Source organism: Leptosomus discolor, chromosome 6 (genome assembly GCF_034619465.1).
Source record: "Leptosomus discolor isolate bLepDis1 chromosome 6, bLepDis1.hap2, whole genome shotgun sequence".
In the NCBI taxonomy this organism is placed as follows: Eukaryota; Metazoa; Chordata; class Aves; order Leptosomiformes; family Leptosomidae; genus Leptosomus; species Leptosomus discolor.
The window spans coordinates 55,219,581-55,240,743 of NC_141396.1; the positions used below are offsets into that span (position 1 = coordinate 55,219,581).

General features: G+C 40.7%; 1 protein-coding gene across 1 annotated transcript in view; it reads left to right on the forward strand.

Moving 5' to 3' along the window:
* The first annotated feature begins 3,996 nt into the window (after window positions 1-3,996).
* Window positions 3,997-21,163, forward strand: part of ADARB2 (adenosine deaminase RNA specific B2 (inactive)) — a 110,406-nt gene continuing 93,239 nt past the window's right edge. The window contains exons 1-2 of the mRNA XM_009956744.2: window positions 3,997-4,075; window positions 12,693-13,600. Of these exons, the coding sequence (XP_009955046.2) occupies window positions 4,054-4,075; window positions 12,693-13,600 (930 nt within the window). The 5' untranslated portion in view covers window positions 3,997-4,053. The remainder of the gene's footprint in view (window positions 4,076-12,692; window positions 13,601-21,163) is intronic.

A 21,163-nucleotide genomic window follows, 5' to 3' on the forward strand; every position in this document is an offset into this window, starting at 1 on the left:
AGGTGATTGAGAGTGAAAGAACTTCAGTATGTCTGATGATCAAGATGTATTGTCTGGTGCCCTTTAAATACTGATAGGTATGAAGGGCACGAATGCTGTTTATAGTTATATATGTGTATTCTTGTCCTCACAATAAAAGCATATTTACTGGACCTGTGGCCATTCTTCTGTCTGCATCCACAGCACAAAAGCACCTTCACAAAAAGAGCAGATCTTAGTGGAAACTTGGCTGCTTTATATGCTAGGCTTTGCTGAATCGTTTGGACTAAATAATTTTTTGTCTTTCCTGCAAAATATCTTGGCCGATGGTATTTTCATTTGTTTAAATTATTTATGTGGCTACCATCAAAACAGTTTCACGATTCTTTTTTAACTATTTGCTGTTATTGGAAAATGTATACTTAGGAAGCGTGAAATGAAAACCTTTTCCATCCCAAAACAGAGGAGAGTGAGGTTTCTTCCTGTAACAGCCTTCTCATGAAGAGAAATAGTGATTTTTGCACTCAGGGTACTGGAGCAGAGTTCCACTTGGCATCACTTGGAAGGATGTTTTTATACTGAATACACTGCAAAGTATGATGCTATCATCCTGCATTAGTGTTGCAGGGTGGCTAGAAATAAATCCCACTATACCTGCTCTTTATCTCTCAATTTCCATTGTAAATACAGCTTCCTTTGTGTCCTTGTAGGCCCTCACAAAATTACTCCTTCATGTCATTGGAGGCTTTTGGTACAATTGTAATGCAAACTCCTTGTATTGGTTCTCATAAATGTAGGGTTATGTGTTCTGCCTTTCTGGAGAAAAGAGTTTTTGAAATGTCTTGTTTTCGTCTCCTAGACTCTCTCTCCTAGCCTTGGAAAGTAATTTCCTCAGACAAATGCAGGGAACATTTACAATTAAAAAGTAAAAATAGCAGCTTTAATTTTGGGCTTTGTTTCTTTTGGGAAAAAAATAACGTAAAAGGAGAAGGAAGTGAGAGAAAAAAGGAGTCTTTAGAGATATTCCTCTCTATGTTTTTTTCCTATCCGGCTGTGTCCTTTATTCATAAGATTTCATCAAGCTGCAGGAAATGAGACTGATTGTGATGGACATTAAAATACACAAGGACAGGAAAATATGAATACACAACTCTCCTAATCCTGTATGAAATGGTAAATAAAACACAGAATTTCACCACTGACAGTATAGCTGAAGTAGTGTCTTATGGTATATATACGGTAATAGGCAATACGTATATACACGATAATGTGCAAAAGATGGAAGTGTACAATCATATCAGTAGCTTTATACCTAGCTGGATTATTTCCCTGTAAATATCTACAATTAATTATCCTGTCTTCTGTCTTCACCCTCCTCCATAGACTTGACAATTCATCTGTGCTACATGCATGCTACGGCTCTTCTTTTCCTACCTCACTCACTCAAAAAAACTGCCCTCCTCCTCCTTCCAGACACACACTAAATCTTCCGTTGCTCAGCCAATGGATTGAAATATTAAATTATAATTTTTATCATCTCTATTGATTGAAGGATATCCTGTTATTAGGGCCTGCCTGAATTTGGGTTGTCACAAACTCATCCATTGCTGCTCTAAGAGTGCAATAAATTTTACAGGCCATCCTGTTTCTCTGCCACACAAAGCAAAGGCACCAGCAAGGTCTTTGGGGACAGGTGGGAAACAGCAACAACAAAAGCTTAAGATGGCTAAAGGGTCCCTTAAGGCAAAATGGAAAATAATTTGTTAAATTTTAAATCTCACCTATCGATCGCACAAAATTGGTTGGGGTGAAAAGTAAATCATAGAATATTCCTTTACCTAATAATAGTATAGCATAAAACTACATGGGTTTGCTTTTTGATGAGTGGCAGGAGTAGGCATGAGGAATCTTGGCAAGAAAGTGCATGTCCTCATTGCTTGGCTACTGGATTAACTCTTTATGAGAAGTGAGAATATTTTCTCAGCTGTAAGTTTGTGTACGACATCCAGTGTCTTGAGGGTCAGCAGTCAGGCACAGGTGGAGTACACTTCAACTTGCTGCATCTCAGTATCCAGACACAACAGTCATTGCTGGCGCTGAAGCCAAGGACTGCCCTGGTCTTACATCTGTCATCTGAAGCATTACCCTTACCAAATGTAGCCTTTGGTTTAGGTCCCAAAAGCCTATGCTCTTTTCACTTTAATCAAAGAAACCAGATGAGAAAGTTCGGAGTGAATAACAGCCTTTATCCTGATCACAGCCCAACAGTCTCACATGCACTGAGGTAGTGTCACATAGAGATACCAGATTTGTCAGTGAGCAACACCTTAGCAAAAAAGTGTCGAAGTATTCATTTAGGAAAATCTTTCGGCTAAAGCATTCATAAACAGCTTCATTCTTTAGGTTCATGACATCACTACAATCCCTTAATGAAACTGCAATTCAAGAGGGCTAATTTGTGCTCTAATTATATATTAGTCTGGGCTAAAAGGTTTCTGGATGGAAAAAGGTTTTTTTCAGGCAATCTTTTACTCTGCTTATTGTATTTACTTAACAAAGAGCAGTCAGCTTTTACTGTGCTTTTTCATAATAGAGTTGAGCTGTAGTGTTGCCTAGCTAAGGGCAAACCTCTGCAGTCATTTTTGATGGAGTCTGATAACAGTCTTTAACAAGAGCAAGGATTATTTGCAAATGTAGGAAGAACCAGTCCAAAGAGCTAAAAGCTGTGCTGCTGAAAAAGTTTAAGAGCTATTCAGCTGGAATGTCTTCCAGACCAATGTAGATTAGCAGCCAGGTAGTTTAAGAAAATTCAGAGACATACTTTCCTACCAATAAAGAAAGTCCCCATGGATTCATTTTTCCTGTGTTACTTGAGAGAAGACATCCTTGTTTTGGTTTTTGCTGTTTCTGCCACTAGATGAAAGCCCAGCGTTATTCACAACATGCAGGATTCAGAGCATTTCCACCTAACTGGTTTCTAAACAGGGAAGTACTTTAGGAAAGCAACTAAGTCGTTCAAAGTTATGAATCACTTTTGTGAGGTGTGTTTCTGTTTCTTCTGCTACCTAAGGTAGACGCCCTGTTGATGTAGGTCCTTAGCAAAGTCCCCATAGTTTGTCAGGAGGAATTCAGCCTAAACAAAGTGAACAACAAACTAAAATATTTAACAAAATAAAACACATATCTTCAATGTATCCCTGTTTCTAGTGTTCGTATTAGCAACAACTTTTCCCTATGGATAAATCCTGAGACAAATTTTGAGCTAATATAAATCAGTATCAGTTCTCATTTTGCTGAATCTGTCCTGGCATCTAATGCAGAGGCTGATCATGGCACTGAAAGTAAATTTCTGTGCCATCTACTATCTGTAGGATAAACAGAAACTGCAAGTAGAAGGAAATACACTTAATACGAATGTAAATAAGAAGGATTTCAAAAAGGATTCTTATTGTTTGGATAGTAGCCTCCTGTGCACACCAAAAAGGTTTTCCAAAAATCAAATCAATAATTTCTAGAAGAATTGGAAGCAGTAGTAATCTCTTGCACCGTCAACACTTGAGCTTTCTCTGAGACTTCTGCTTCAGCCTCTGTCAGGAAAAGGAAACAAGAGGCGAGCTGATGGTCTCATCCATGAGAGCAGTTCTCATACCCCTTCTCCCAGGGCTGACCGCCTCCTTCTCACACCCTCCTCCCACATTCCCAGCTGGATCAGCTCAAGCCTCACACATTCGCAGCTCTGCAGTGCTCAAGCACCATTGCTAGGAAGGATGGCCGAGATGCACTACACAGGGGCAGAGACCAGGAGGGAAGTGCGTCTGGTATTTGCACATTACCAGCTGTAATAAATGTATTACAGTTCTGTGGTTTTTAGTGGGGCTGTAGAGTCAGGAAAAATAAAAAAGAAACAGACTTGATGAGACATTTTCACCTGAGAAAAAGTGTGGAGTAGATCAGAATGCACTAACAAAATACTGATTTTATATGTCTCTTTTCTTCTGTTTTCTTCTAGAAAAAGTAAGCATACTGTCAACCTTCATAGCTCCCTTCAAGTATCTGAGTCCTGGCACAACCACAATGGAGGATGAAGACAATTTAAGTAAGTAGTCTCTTTTCCTTATAGACAGATGAATAATAAATTTTAAAGACAAAATCTCTACAGAGTAGGGGCAATTGTGGAAAGGAGGTGGATTCGCAAATATTGGCAGGCCATAAGCTCAGTCCTAACAAAATGCAAAATCCCCTGATGCTCTGTGCAAACATGTTCTCCAATCTCCAGCAAAGGAGGGGTTAATCTCAGCTCACCTTCCCACTTTTCTCTGTGCAGATCCTGGCATGCCAGGGCTGTAAATGGTGTGTCACAAACACAAAGGAAAAACTTCTTACCAAAAAAGAGATATTTACACTCAGGTTTACAGGACTGTGGAGCTCCTTTTCCTTTCCTGTTTATATTACCTTATTTTGCTCACTTGCTTTTCTCACAATCCCTAAAAAACAGGACATTTTGGTGCTGTGTCTTCCTCCTGGGTTTTTTTCCCTTGATTATAAAAGGACTGCAAAAGTAAAGACTGCAGGATCAAGACACCTACTTAAACTGTTTTCTCTTTTACTTCTGTGATATGACCTGGAGGACAAAAATAAAGGCAGGCAGGCAGGCAGGCAGAGAGAAAGGAAGAGAGAAAGAGAGAAAGAGAGAAAGAGAGAAAGAGAGAAAGAGAGAAAGAGAGAAAGAAAGAAAGAAAGAAAGAAAGAAAGAAAGAAAGAAAGAAAGAAAGAAAGAAAGAAAGAAAGAAAGAAAGAAAGAAAGAAAGAAAGAAAGAAAGAAAGAAAGAAAGAAAGAAAGAAAGAAAGAAAGAAAGAAAGAAATAGAAAGAAAGAGAGAAAGAAAGAGAGAAAGAAAGAGAGAGAGAAAGAGAGAAAGAGAGAGAGAAAGAGAGAGAGAAAAAGAGAGAGAAAGGAAGAGAGAAAGGAAGAGAGAAAGAAAGAGAGAAAGAAAATCCAATTGAGAACAGATGATTAACCAGGCTTAAATAACCTAGATGTCATCCAAAAATTAGCTACCAGATTCTCTTGGCCCCTTACACTTGAACAAAGTCACTGACACTCCCTGAACACATGACTGAAGAGCTGGAGGAAAGTGCTGCTGGGTTTGAAGGAGTTGTGAAGTCTTCAAAACTCCAAGAAGTCTGGAAGTGTGCAGTTAGGACTGAACAGCCCTCAGTAAGCCCTCCTATTTATCACCTAGAAGCAATTATTGTGTGTTATCCAGCCCTGCTTACTGTAATGCATCTTGAATCATTAAAAAAAAAGGAGGGAAGCTTTCTGAACCAAATGAGCAACTCTTCCAGTTTTAGTATCACCTACCAGATGGGTTTCTTTTCCAGCCAGACACACACTGACATGTTGCCCTATTAGAGCCAGTGTGTGGGAGGAATCGGCCTTTTTTTCCCTGTTGTTGCTAATCTGCCTTGGTTTGATCATGGTGCAGCACCAAGGGGAATAGCTGTCGAAGGAGTGAAGGAGCACAGCCCTCTATTTTCTGCTGCTGAGTATCACATGGACATCACACCGTTCTGCTGCACAGGGACTGACAGATTTTTACATATCTTAGCAAAGGCAAAAAAAACCCCTGAAAATCCTTCAAAATTGATCCCAGGGAGGATACATTTTCAGGAAGAGATACGAGCAGTACACACAGGAAACATATTATGCACACGATGAACTTGTTCAGGCACCTCCTGCGTAATGTTTCCCCAATGTGCTACTTAGTTATTTTTAGGTAATGTGGGAAGGTTGTGCAAGCCAAACACTGTAACACCATTTTCTTATTGCTTCTGTAACGCCAGGACTGCTTCGTGCCTGCGCAGGCTTTAAAATAGCTCACATGGACAGAGTAAGCTGTGTTTTCTGAGAGAGAAATAGCAAATTTCACTGTCTTCAGGGTCATCCTGCCTAGTCATCTCTTGGGTCAAACACACACTCCAGCGATAAGGCAGCAATTTGTTTCTTGGCACATACAACACATTTTGGGTGTTACTATTAGAATCTTAAAAAAAAATAAAAAAAAAAAATAAAAGATGAATTACTTTAAAATCAGCCATATTTCAGTGTTTACTTCTAGTATAGTGGTATACATCCCACTAATGTCTATAGCATACACGCACCTGTTTAGCAATTTGGCATTTTAAAGAGCTTCAGTGACTTGCTTTGAACAAGCAGAGGAATCTTCTTCTGTGTTAACAATTTAACAAGAGCCTAGGAAAATGCTGCCAAGGTAGAGAAGTGGTTTGCTTATCCCTGTAGTTTTCTACTCCCTGAGCATCCTGTGAGAGTGCCCCTTCCCAGACTGTGCCGTATCGATAGGCAGAGTTCCCACTAGCTGAAACAGGTACCAAACCTGTTTCACATTCCTTTATGCCTTCTTTACAAAGGGTGCCATGCCAGGTTAACTACACATGCATTTTCATCTGGTGATCATTAGCATATAGACACTACTATTGTGGTTTACGATCCGTGAACTAATACTAGAAAAATGTATCTAAGGCACTATGCACCTTTGGAATGGAATTTTGGGTAAAGAAATCATCAGGCTCTAATGAGGGCTTTATCTTGAATATGCAAGAAAAGAACCACCCTATTCATTCCCAGAAGTCGGTTGTAGCTAACAATGTAAGAAACATCACACGGGATTGGAAATATTAAGTTTAGCGCTATACATGGTCTTCAACACTGTGTTAGTGACGCAGTAAGAAAAAAGACATTCAAATGGGGATCCTCGCCTCGATATATCTTTTCAGCACCCAGCAAAAAATTTACTCAGCTGGAGTTTGTACCAGAAACATCGTATTTCTTAGACATCAACAGACCTGTCTAGTCCTCTTTGGAGCCCGGTGATACTTCTGATCTCAACAACAGCCAGGAACAGGGAGTGTTTCAGTCTTGTCAAAAAGTGCACCCTTTTATTGCTTCAAGCCTGCTGTCTGTAGTGCTTGGATTGCATGAAACAGTGGATAATCATTCCCTGTTCACTGCCTGCCTGCCTGCCTTTCACGATGTTACAGAACTCTGCCTGTCCCTGATCTTTGATTTTTCCAACCACACTATGCCACAGCATGAACGCAAATTGTCACTAGACACAGATACTTGCAAATCTAGGGTGTAGCTCTAGCAGGACATATGATTCCTGAGGATGTCATTGTGCAATGCTGCCATATGCACAGACTCGTTGCAGCACCCTTCTGCAGGTGTATACCTCTCCCCAGTGTCTGCAGCAGAAGGAGCTGATGGTGATGGTCCCCAACATATGGATTTCAGCCACGGCAACAATCTTGTAGAATGAATCCCAGCCCCAGATTCAGTGTTTTGAAGCAGTTATGAGCATGTTGGTCAAATTCCTTCTCAGGCAGCACGAGACCCCAGAGCTGTTGATTGCACAGTGTGAAATAAGCAGATACCCTGCCTCTAAGAAGAGTCACAGCCCCAAGCAATCCCCCACAGAATCAAACTCCCTGGTTTTGCTTTGAAAACTGTGTCTATTGCCATAATTTGGACTTCTCCCATGCCTAAAGCTAAGGTATAGTCTGGTACTCACTCAGGAAGACATGTGCTTACATCCATTTCTGCCACGAGTTGCTCATGTTTTTTGCTGCATGGATTTATTTGTTAGCTTGGACAGAGAGCATTGGAGTCTGAGTATCATCTAAGTCAGGTCATTAGGTCATTTGGATAAATTCCCTAATTGATAAGAGCTGTACTATATATGCATGGACTTTACAGTTAGTTCAGATAATGTCGGCAAAGTAGAGTATCTTCATTCTGGAACAGCTAAAGACAATGGCAATCACCTTTCACAAATTTTCCATCTTCACTTTGAGTCCTGTACTTTTTTGCACTAATGATGCTTCCCTTCACAGTGTGGTGTTACACACCAGTAAAGTCTATTGATATTGTGAATCCTATGAGCTGCCAGGGAGGGTTCAGCGGCAACAGAGAGATCATGGCAGGTTTCCCTCAAGTAGGCTTCTTTTATGAAGGTTTAAAGATACATACCTATGTATTTTCACGTAAGAGAGGAAGGAGTGATTTCTGTTGTTAACTACAAGTTTATTATTTTAAAGTCAAGAACACAAACCTAAAAATCCCAGCAGAAGAGTTCCCAGTCCTCTGTTGTGGATTCAATAAGTGTATGAAAATACCATCTTGCTTGCAAGAGGAGACTGCCCTACATTGTATTTGATGTAGTAGCTGACCTTGGACAAAAGTGCCGTGGCTCTGGCTCCTGGGTTCATACCTATTGCTTCTGATTTAAAATTTTTCACTTTCAAGTGTGCCAGGAATTATGGAGGTCAATCCTTGTAACCTCAGCAGTCAATTGTAGATGGACAGCAAAAATGTACTCTACATAAGCAGGTCAAACAGGGGTTAGAGATCAAAATGCAGAAAACTAAAAATTAAGTCCTACCTGTATTGTTGAAAATGCATTGGTAGCAATCTGATGTTTACTAAACATTTCTGAAGACAGTAACTTCCTGTGTCAGAGCCATCAGTTGAATCAGAAGTTTGCTGTGCTACAGAGATTGCAAATTCTTTCTTTCAATATCATAGCTTTTCAATAATGTTCTGCCCCTTGTAATTCAACAGTAAAGATGCCAGTCAAAATGAAGATACCGCCTACCACCTCTCCTTTCCCATCCTCCCTGGAAGTTGGCTTGGCAGCAAAATAACCTTCAACAGGAACAATATTATCTCTTCAAATGTAGCGTGGAGTATCGGATGGCTAGTTCTGCAGAGCCCTTATGACCCAGAGACATAGGCAGTGTCATTATTAGTGATGCATTATAGTTCTGAAAAGCTCTTGATGATGCAGACTCTCTAGGTTAACTCTACTGTGCATAATGACCAAAAGGAGAAAAACATGAAAGAGCAGCCAGAAGATTGAGGAATAGTGCATAAATAAATATATTTCACTAACTGCTTTCCTCTCTCCCACTCAATTATTGAAGCAAATACAAGATTGCAATATCTCCTCTTGCTTGTGAAACTGCAAAAATCAATGAATAAAGTTATCTGAGGAGATATTACAGTGCGGAGGTGTGGGGTTTTTTAGAAATCTTACACGATAAATTAGAAACTATTGCCAAAAATTATATTATTTTTCTTTCTCCTTTTTTTCACTTGCTTCCCTTACAATTTTATTATTCTCCAACCTTTCATCATAAAAGAACTATATTTTATTATCTTTTCTCTTTTTTTTTTTTTTTTTTTTTTTTTTTTTTTTTTTTTTTTTTTGCCAAATGTGGAGAATGTGTTTTGGGAACTCAAGAGCAAAGACATTATGAGAGATAACAGGACTGAAAATGATCCACAGCTTTGCATTTTCCCTGCGCGCATCCTCTGACTTACCCCTTTCCTTTTAGTGCTCTTCACTTCTAAAATTGCTTGTGATTGTTCTATTACAGCTGCTTACAGTATTTACCTTATGTAGTTTGGTGTCATTTGCCTGCTTTGTCTGATTTTCACAATAGAAGTACATGTGCCACCATTAGAGAGGTAATCTTATGTCTGTTACACAGAGGTCTCATAAAAGACACATTTCAAAGACCTCCTATTTCAAAGACACCTGAAAGTATAAAGTAATTTTACATTGTCCAGTGGCTGGTGGGTATCACACAAGTCCATCAGGCTCACGGACTTCCGAGGCACTCACTCAGTGAATCTAGGCTGCCTCCAATTTACATGCCGTGATGACTCTTGGCCTGCTGTAGCTCTCACTGTGATCTGTGAAGAACTGAGATATTTCCTGTTGTTTCAGGATCAGGTCCTCTAGAAATCTGGTTGGCTGTAAGGACACTTGCATGGGTTTTCTTCGCTGTGACTAGGCCAAAACATACCATAAATACAAGCCATAAAACATACCATAAACACGTCACCATTGTGCACGCCCAACACTGTCCATTCCTGACCTCTGGAAGTTTTACACTTGCATCTCTGCATTTTTTTCACTACATCAATGCTAACTCCTTGCTTGCCAAAACCTGGACTACACAATTTCACAGACAGAATTTAAGAAAAATAAGTACTTTATGTTGCCATGTTTTCAGTTAACCACTGTTTTAGCGAGGGTGATTAAGGTAAGATGTTAAGGTCACACATTCATGTTCACAAATCCGTAGTTCTCTGACCATGAAAGAAAAAACAGCTGGAATAAGACAATATGAATTATAAATACAAATAACCCCTTGAGTTTTCCTATTCAGTGATGCATAATCAACACAAATTCTTTTCAAACCTGAATATTGTGTGAAGCAAAAGCTATCTTTCTTTTCATGCTTCCTGACTACAATATCATTATGTACCATAATTGGCTCTGTAAAAACCTATTAGGTAAGACGAGAGAGGAGGTGTGAAATACAGAACAAAACCTGCTTCCTGCTAAAAAGTATGTCTGAGTCAAAATATTTCACTTTTATTTAAAAAAATGCATGCAACCAAAGAAGAGTATTCTGAGTGGGATGGAAACATGAGAAAGGGTCATGGTGGAAAATGGCTGTCCAAAGCCACTGCCAGGCTAAATAGAGGAAAGTTAAAGTTGGCACCTTCTTCCCCCTCAGATCAGAGTTTCCACAAATAGAGCTGTGAACTCAGTGAGAAAAGACCACATTATCCTTGTGTCTTAGTTAATCTGACCTTTTAAATATCTTATTTCCAGAGAGGCTGGTTAAAGACATCATGTTTAATACAGATGTGCGCCATATCATGAAACTTTTTCTATTAAGTATTTCTTTTTCTTTCCTTCCTCACCCGTCTTCATTCTCTCCCCTTAGTTTCAGAAAGCAAAAATTAACTAGTCACTAAGAGCTTAATTTGTCATTTCACTGTAGCACATAGCTCTGCAAGTAACTTTGGGGAGACGTGGAAGCTTGGTGTCTGCTGAAGGGTTTTCAGGAAAGGAAGCTTAAAGACTCAGTCCTGCAAATGGGCCCCCACACATGCAATTCAGCCATGATTTTTACTCATGTCTAAGCCATGAGCTGCTTCCTGTGGAACGACTTGTGTGAGTGCAGACTTATTGCTCTGATGGGAAAAAAGTCTTTTGAATACAAGTGCAGCTCGACAAGATATAAAGGAGGTTTTTAATCATGATGGTTGGTTCCACATAATTCTCTGCAGGCTCCTGTGCACCTGTCAGCCCAGCCTCATACTGGGCTGCAGCAGAGATACACCACTCCAACAGAAGCTTCTCGAGGCATAGCTGGCAGCTCACCCCTTACATCCTTTGCAGCCAGCTTGCACATAAGGGTAGCGAGGAAACCAAATATGGCCGTTGCCCTGACAAAAGTGGAAGGACTATTCTCTGTCCTCTAAGGACCACAGGGACCTCCTCTGTGCTTGGGAGTCATACAGCCTGCACAGGTGGCATGCTTGTGTCTGACGATAACAAACCATGGGAAAGGCTTCACGCTGGTTGGAATACAACAGGCAGCCAGGCAGCGCTCTGCTCAGAAAGAGAACAGGCGCATCGCTCCAGGGACCAGTTGCTTCATGGGTTGGTTACACTCATATTTCCTTCCTCAACTTGTCTCTACCCCAAGGAACGCACAGGAGGACTGGAGGATGTATCAGAGAGGCAATACATTTAGACAACCTCATCAGAAATGACAGAGATGTTATAGGATGCTTATTTAGACAGCAGCACATTTTCTGTCTCATTCAGGACATCAGTGAGATGAATCTCCATTCTCAGTCATGCATCTGCTGTAGCAAAGAGCACTGCCTAGCAGCATGGGCGTTGCAGAAACATAGTTCAGAGCAATGTGTGATTCATTGGCTCAACAGCAACGGAGTGCTCCCTTCATAGTTCCCCGCTGTCATTTCATTCCCTTCCCGGCACTCCTGCCAGTCACTGTCTCCCATTGTTTTTCTTTGACATAGATCATTCTTTACATCAGTAATTACTCCCATCATGATGCTCTGATTTTTCCCAGTCTTATTTAAATTTATCTAGAATTTCTGCAATATCAGTTGTTGCTGATGCAGGAACTAAGGGTCTCTGCAAATGAACTTGACAGAAAGGCGCTCACTGATTAAACTGAAATCTGAATCCAGACCAAATTATTGTTTCAAATGCTGGGAAGGTCTGCCAGATCATTTCTTAGGCTGGATTCGTGATGTTAGCAAAACAAGAGCCTATGGTATGACTAGAACCAGTCAATATATTCGTTGTAAATAGATTATTCAATGCATTTGCCCGTTTTTCTCTTTGTGAATCATTTGTGAATCATTTCTGATTTCTAATAATGTGTTCATAAGTATTCATTCGTATGGATTATAGAACAAATCTCAGCCTAAGGGAACTTTGCAAACTATTCACTTTTTACTAGTAATTATCCAGTGTGAATGCAGTAGTTCATTTAAGTCACATGGCGTCAGTTATGCTTCATCTTTGAATGATGTAATCTTTTTTTTAGAACAGGAGGCTAGTGACTAATACATGTAGAACTTTAGGGACGAGTAAACAGAACATGCAGAGAATCTGTGCTATAAATAATAAACCAATCATTATACAGATACTTGAGGAAAAGCCCCAAAAGGAGCTGAGCAAGGATATCTATCATTAACTTTCTTTTTCTTTTTTAGCTATTCTGCCAGCCTTAGGCATAATGTCAGCTACTATGATGACAACTGTAATGTGAGGTTTTTCCTTTCTTTACTGACAGGTACCAGCAGTGCAGAAGTAAAGGAAAACCGAAACGTTGGCAACCTGGAGGATCATCCAATATCCTCTAATGAGAGGGCAAGAGGGGGAACACCTAGCAGTAAGAGAAAAAGACCCTTAGAGGAAGGCAATAATGGCCATTTCTGCAAACTCCAGCTCATCTGGAAGAAAGTTTCGTGGTCAGTGACGCCAAAGAACGCTCTGGTTCAGCTACATGAACTTAAACCAGGTTTACAATACAAAATGGTTTCCCAGACAGGTCCCGTGCATGCTCCAGTCTTTGCTGTTGCTGTGGAAGTAAATGGACTTACATTTGAAGGCACAGGGCCCACAAAAAAGAAAGCTAAAATGCGTGCTGCAGAGCTAGCTCTGAAGTCATTTGTTCAGTTCCCCAATGCCTGCCAAGCTCACTTTGCCATGGGGAACTGCATCAACCCATCCACGGACTTTACTTCTGATCAGGCAGACTTTCCAGACACTCTGTTCAAGGAGTTTGAACCATCTACACACAACGAGGACTTTTCCGTCTATAACCCCGTTAATAACGAATTGCTTTCTACTGCTTATCGACACGGGCGCTTGCTCTGCCATACGCTGGACTTAATGGGCCACAGTAAGCAAAACAAGCACAAGATGGCATCCAAAGCAGAGAGCGAGAAGAATCCAGTGGTGCTGCTAAATGAGCTGCGATCGGGCCTGCGGTACGTCTGCCTGTCGGAAACGGTGGAGAAGCAGCACATCAAGAGTTTTGTGATGGCGGTGAGAGTGGACGGGAGAACATTTGAAGGCTCAGGACGTAGCAAGAAGCTGGCCAAGGGTCAAGCAGCGCAGGCAGCCCTGCAGGCCCTCTTTAACATTCGGCTGCCCAGCCACATTCCCAGCAGGAGTAAATGTCACCATTTGCCACAGGTGAGAGCTCCTGGGTAGCTACCACCACGTTGGAGGAACTCTTTCGATGAATGGGATCAGTATTGCTGTAGCAGTTGTTGTTCCACCAGACAGTTCCTCTGATGTTATAACAAGTGCCATGCCACAAAATAGCTCTTTTCTAGTTGAAAGAGCCAGATGCCACAGGCAAAAGCTTGAAAATCGTATCCTTAAACCACTGGGTACCATTTGTGGACCTTTCCGTAGGAGGCATAAATGAGAGGGCAAAATGTTGAGGGAAATACCAAGATTTCAATTTGCTACAGAGAATAACATTGACACAGAAAGAAAAATTAGGCCATTCTCTGGTATTGCATCTTTCTTGACAGAAAGGAACCCATAAATGAAGGGATGCCCTATATCCTCCTTTCAGAGTTAATTTTTGATGAGGACAGTGCCATTTAGAGGAGACAGCAATGTCAAGGAATGTGCTTTTGTCAGAGCAAACTCTCTAAGACTGCCACTAGAAAAGTTAAGGATTTTTGTTTATTGTAGACTTACTTTTTGGGTTGTTTTGTTTTACTTCCAAATATGCCTCCAACAGCACAGGACATAGCGAAAGCTCTGAAGTTTCCTGGAACAAATGGAGAGATTACTGCTGTATTCATACAGAAAATAGAGATCTGAGGTACATACTTAACACATCAAAATTTCATAGTTGGTCATATGCCAAAGGCTATCTTAGCATTACTTGGACTTTTGTCAATTTTCTAAGTTCAAAGGAAGCCAGGATTTGCAGACATTGGGAAGCATTACATGGGTATTTCTTGTTTTGTTTGCGCTATGATAAAAGGTTTGATCCACCAGCACCAGGAGGTGATCTACCACTACAAAGCTCCCTTTATGAAGGGAGCTGTTAATGTTCAGGATTTAATGCAAAGCACTGGGAGCACGAAGAGTCATTCTGCTGCTGGCTTGCTGTGAGACCCTAGGCAAGTCGTTTAAATCCAATATGCCTGTAATAAAAATGAGCATATTATATGAAAGAATACTTCAAGATCCTTAAGTAGTGTGTAAATGGAAATTATTAGCAGCAATTCTCATTAACATTAGTAAAGATGTTCATTAAATGTTCAAGGAGTTTGATAGGAGGTGAATCCTTTAGGTGACATAATTGCCTGCAGGACCCAGGAATTATATTTGGTGACCCAGAAGTTTCCTTCCTATGTTTCCAAAAAGGAAACATAAGAAACGTAAGAAATGCTAAAATACATCATAATCCTCCACCTCTTGCTTTTAACTGTGGTTTGTAAACTCCATGAACCCGTGGGATAACAACATAATTTAATACTAGCAGTGATCTTCACAGAGTGCTTTGCAGGTGCATTGAAAGCCTTGGCCAACCTGGCTGTTCCATCCTCCCAGTGCTCTTCTAAAGTACGGGTAGTTTTAAATGAGAAATCTATGCTCTTTCCTGCCCAAATTAATTCTGGTAAAAAGTAGTTTGTTTTGATGAACATGTCTATCCTTCCCCACGGAAACCTAGCACTTGGATATAAAGAGGAATCTCTAGTCCTATCTCGCTGACTGCTTTGCTGCCTTGAGTGAACTTTGCTGGGTGGGTCGGCAGGTAAATACCATGCATTCATTGACTGATAGTTTGTCATGTTCTGAAACTGCACCACAAGTATCATTGCCTCAGTTCCTGATCTCTCTGAAATATTCCCTGGTTGCTTGGCTTCACGATCATCTTCTACCTGAATATTACATTTTACCTGGGTCCCCAGTTATTCACTTCATGACATATTCTTCAGTGTATATTCCCTTTTTTATGGCCTTTTCTCCTTTCTGTAGACTTCTGCCCTCTTTATCGTCTCCTCCTCACTGTTCTGGAAGTGTAAATGTCAGTGAAAAGGTGTCACTGAACTTTCTCTGTCAGTATTTTTTGAGTAGTTATGTATTGTCCAACTAAAAGATTACTTAAGCATTTTTAATGCCAGCATTCAGCACATTAATTGAGACAAGCCTCAACACTGATTTCTGTTGACCTCCTTACTAGCTGCTCGCATCAATAGACAGCAGCCATGCCACAAAACCCGAGTTTTTGTTGCTTTCTTGCCATAACCCAGCTTCCACTGAAACTAGCAGACATATTTCCACTGACTTCAGCTGTGCTATAGCTTAAGCATTAAATCCTATAGCTTAAGCATTAAATCCGGAAGCATCTTTACTTGTTCTCGTAGTTATGCAGTATCCCATCAAGTGACTGTCTTTATTCACTGCTTCAGTCAGCCCATCTCGCTGTTTGGTCAGTCGAAGCAGTGGTAACTGTACTGGAGAGAAGGTAGTTCTCATTGAGCTGTGGACAGAGCTAGCTGTCCAAAAGTTGTTTCAGCTCCTACTTCTCTCCCTAATCTTCTGCAAACCACATTTTCAAAGATACATTTCAAGCCAAGTTTTCAAAGCTATTCCTACTTAGTAGTCTCAGTTTGGTTTGTGTCCGAAAGTGGTTTAAAGCAGGAAGGCACCCTGAAACTCAAACTGCTTAGGGGTAGAATTTGAAATATTAGAGGGTATCGGTTTCCTCACAGAATAAAGAGTAACTATTGTCGTATTCAATCATTCGCTCTTTCCATGTGCTTCATCGTAGTTGTTCGGATATCAGGTAGCTAACTCATTGATAGCAAGGACAGGCAAAGAAGATCAGCTGTAACAGTTTCACTTGTATTCTTATTATTTTGTAGAATCCAGGAGTACGTTTATCTCTTTGGTTGCCCTTTATAAAGAGTATTTCAACTTTACATGTCCTGTTCCTGTTCCACTTGCTGTTATAAGTGGTGTTAGGAGGCCAGAATTTATCTTTTCCTGATTACAGCCTGACTGGAAACAGGAAAAGCCAAAAATCTTGTAATACTGGTAGTCCTATTCTTCTGACCTTATGATTTCACAGTGTCCAAGAAAGTGTTGAAAAAGCTCAGATGTTCTTGAGCTGGGCCTCCCAACCATTGACATTTCTGCCTTGCTCATCTAGGGCTCCCACGGGACCTGGCATCCCTCTGCCAGGGCCTCAGGCATGCCCCTCAGACTGACAGCCACTTTTCCTGCTGACCAAGGGAGATGCAATGTAAAATGTCAAAAAGGGCATCATATCCTCTAGTATGTCCTGAGAGGTGCTGCCTACACTGGAGGCTTCCTGAACCACTGGGAAATGCAGAGCATAGATGTAACATCCTGCCACCTTGATCTCTTCTGATTCAAGCAAAACAAAGAAATGCAGGAATAGCAAAGCCAGTGTCATAGTTTAACCCCAGCCGGCAATTAAGCACCACACAGCTATTCGTTCACTCCCCCCACCCCCACCCAGTGTGTTGCGGAGAGAATCAGAAAAGTAAAACTCGTGGCTTGAGATAGACAGTTCAATAGGACAGAAAAGGAAGGGGAAAAAAATAATAAAAGAATATACAAAACAAGCAATGCACAACACAATTGCTCATCACTTGCTGACTGACCCCTAGCCAGTCCCCCAGGCCAGTGTCCCCTGGCCAACTCTTCCCTGTTTATATACCGGACATGACGTCACATGGTATGGAAAACCCCTTTATACCCCTTTGGCTCTTTAGATCAGCTGTCCTTGCTGTGTCCTCTCCCAGCTTCTTGTCCACTCCCAGACTCTGCTGTCAGGGCAGGATGAGAAGCTGAAAAGTCCTTGGCTTAGTATAAGCACTGCTTAGCAACAACTAAAACATCAGCATGTTATCAATGTTACTCCCATTCTAAATCCAAACCACAGCACTGTACCAGCTACTAGGGAGAAAATTAACTTTATTCCAGCCAAAACCAGGACAGACAGAAATAGATGGATTCCCTGGGGCAGCTGCAGTCCAACTTGATTCTTCAGCTGCCTCTCCTGCCCCTCACCTGCCAATGCTGAAAACCCACCATGAAATTGTGAGCATTTTACAATACCAGTGCTTTCTCAAAAGAATATCACTGTGCCACTGATTTTCTTCCCTGTGATAGTTCCACAATATGTTTGGGCTGACTGCAAAATTATATCCAAAAAATAAATAAAAGCATTCACACTTTACACCAGGAAAAATTTTTGATCTCACAATTTAAAGCCAAAATAATTGAGTTTTTATCTTCTTTACCACTGTCAACCGTGCTTTGACCCACTTCTGTGATTCTCATATAGGTACAATGATGGCTGGGGTCCTGAGCTGTTGTTGGTGTATAGGGCGAGTAGAAGGTCGCTGAGATAATCCAAGAACCAGCTGAAATTGTCACAAGATTTGTCCATCAATCTGTCAGCCACTGTTCTTGCTCAAACCAAACATCTTATCTGTGTTATGCCATTGAAGTGCAAGACAAATACTATTGATGGTTTTGAGTCTGGGCACACCATGTTGATCAGAGTAGCCAAGATAGGAACCTGAAGATCTGCTAAACTAATGGCAGAGGTAAAGTGAGTCAGGAGAATGGAAATTACAACGCATCACTGTGTGCCTTCTCTGAGTCATTAAATATTGCTCCTTGTTTCCTAACACACTTGGTCTGAACTCTTACTGTCAAATGTCAAACAATATGCAATTTCTTCATTTATCAGCTTTTATGGAAGTCTGATAATTGTCTCTCCCCACCTGGGAGCTAATGCTCTTATATTCCAAAATAGGATACAACAGCAAAGGGTGCTGACTTAACCAGCCTTAATGAGTCTGCGCTGGTAGAAATACATCCACACACTCCCAGGCATTCCAAGTGCAGTGTGCTCATTTCAGGAGATCAAGGTGACCCCCAACTGCATCTGACCAGTCTACAGATTGTTTTTCTAATCTTGTAGTCCTTCTAATCTATCTCGCTCAGTCTAAACAGCATTCTTAGTGCTGTAGAGCAAAACCATTAATTAATATTGCCATAACAAATTAGTAATAGAGAGGTGCTTGGGCTTCAAATGGACCTAAATTGAAAAAGAATAGGTGTGAAAATCACATTCACTCCGCTTTGAAATGGCCTAATGCTGCTGCTGCTGGTTCACATCCAGAGCCTCCAGAGCAGTAGTTGTCAATTTATTTATTTAAATGAAATCTCATTGTGTGGTGTGTGTGTATCATCAAAAAGAAGCAGGGATTTTTTCCTTTGGCAAATAAAGCTAACCATTTGAATTTAGTTAAATCCTGTATTTACCAAAAGCTTCATTTGCAGACCAAAGCAACCTCAGTGTCCCCATTGCAATGATTCTTTACACTGAGCAGGTCACGGATTCCTGCTAGCTAGCTTCAGTGTCACCTTGGTGAGCAGTGTCACGTGAAGAACACCAGCACGTCAGAGAAAGGTGTACCCAAACTTCTCATCCGCTTCCGTCTAGAACTTTGTGTTGCAAAACCAGTTCATTTTCATGCAATATCAATTGTTCCTGCCTCCTTCACTTTATTTCTCTCACTGTCCTCATTTTCCAACTTCTTACAACCATGCCCTCTTGCCTGTGTCGCAATCAAGAAGCAGCTGAGGTTGGTAGTGATAGATTTGACTCTGGTGCAAAGAGGGACAACACAAGGAGCTGGCATTGAGCTTTGAGAAGATGTTCTAGCATGTTTCTATGAAGAGCTTTGTCTGGTCAAATGACCAAGCATATTTTTTAATAACTTTCTCTGTTTTCTCCTGCACAAAGAGAAACATCTGATAGGTGTGTGTGTTTGTGTAGCTTCTGAGAGTGAGATGCAAGAAAGGGAAATGGCAGGGACCAGAGAGATGCTTCCACAATGCAAATAACGTTTGATTTTCAACCATCCATTTCTGACCCTGTAGGTGGGGAAATTTGCTTTTTATAATCAGTTGAGACATTTACAGGATTACAGTTTCTTAAGCAAAACTATGGCAAAAGAACCAATTTAGAGGCACAGCATTAGCGCACTGGATACTGTTATTATCCTGGCTGCTAATAAGATTGTAGTCACTTCTAGGCTTACAGTTGAAACACAAGGACCAGCCCCTCACCCCGCATGCAAGTCTGACATAAAAGATTGTTATTGTCCCAGAGAGATTACAGCTTGAATCTTAGATGAAGAAATTACCATGTTTTAATACATATAATCCATGCAAGATCAAAAGAAGATGCAGAAGGGCTACCTACATGGAATCACGAGAAACAAATTAACAGGGTAGAAAGGACTCCAGTCACTTACTCTCGTAGCATCAGCACATACGTGTAGACACATTAAGGGGTTTGCACATGAAAATCAGTCATCACTGTAAAATAACACATTACTTTGTGTCAGCTGAGCTACAGTAATGCTCCAGCTACCTGTTGCAGGAAAAAGTGTCTGAGTTGGTGTATCCATCTCCACCCTCCATACCTCTCTTTTTCACTCCTCACTGTACCCTGTAACTCCCTGCTCTCTCCCAGCCATAGATAATTCCAACAGAATCCCCAAAAGATTCCACTGCACTTATCTTTAAGTCCTATGTGATACAGAGCATGCTCAGGGCCTTCAGAGCATTAGATATGCTAAACAGAATTCTCCTAATGGAGAAGTTAAAATCTAAATGTACCACTCACCTAAATAATAATACTTAGGAGAGCTATAATAATGGTGATAATTAGTTAATGAATGTCTGATTTTCATTTACAAAAGTGAAAAAATAATTTTAGTATCTTCAAGGAAAACATCTTTAAGGCTGAAAGACATTTTTCTCCAGTGTATATATACTTAGGTAATTTAAGTTTATAAGCCACCCAAGCCCTTTCTTTCTCCAAAAAAAGAAAAATAAAAAATTATCTAATTTTCCTTTCTAAAGACTCTGAAGAGTCCACTGTGATTACAGTGCATTCACACTGTAACATGAATTAGCCATATGACTTGACTGCTGGCTGCTCTTTTAGCATAGTTGCAAATAATTCATACCATCCATACATCCACAGAACCAGTGTTTGACTTCTTCCCTTCAAAGTTTAGCTTGTTTATTAAACCTGGCTATTGAGACACAGCATGGACTCTGCTGACTTCTGTCATTTACCACGATAAACCTGCTTTGCCTATCTGGGAAGCTGATGGTGTGGATCTGATTTGTGAAGAATTATTATTTGTGTGACCCATTACAGTGAGATAGTTTGGGCAGAATGATTAGGGCTCCAGCAATGAGCAGAGCTAGTTAGTACATGAAAGCTGAATCCCAGTCTGCTGTCATCCACACATAAAACTTCCTTCTGAACCAGACACTCACAGCTGTCAGAGTTGCCTTTGTTGCTTTCTGGCTTTGTAAGTGAGCTAGGGACACGTCAAAAAGCTCCCAGCAAGCTGGACCTTGTTAAAGCTCCTGCTTCATCCTGGGCTTGCATCCTGACATTGTTTATGATGTTTCATTATTATCGACTTAATACAAGCCATGATCGTTCTGCTCTGCTAAATGGAGCTGTAATACAAGCACCTGGAGTGAATTTTTCTTTGGTCGAGTGCAAATCCTTCTCTGTTTGAGCTGGAGTGTTCCAGTAACACCAAAACTGCGTTCTTTATCTATTTTTGTCTGTAGTCACATCTAGGAAGCCTTAATTATTCAAACAGATTTTTCCTTCTATGTACAGTCTCAGAAGCAAGCTCCTGCCATTTA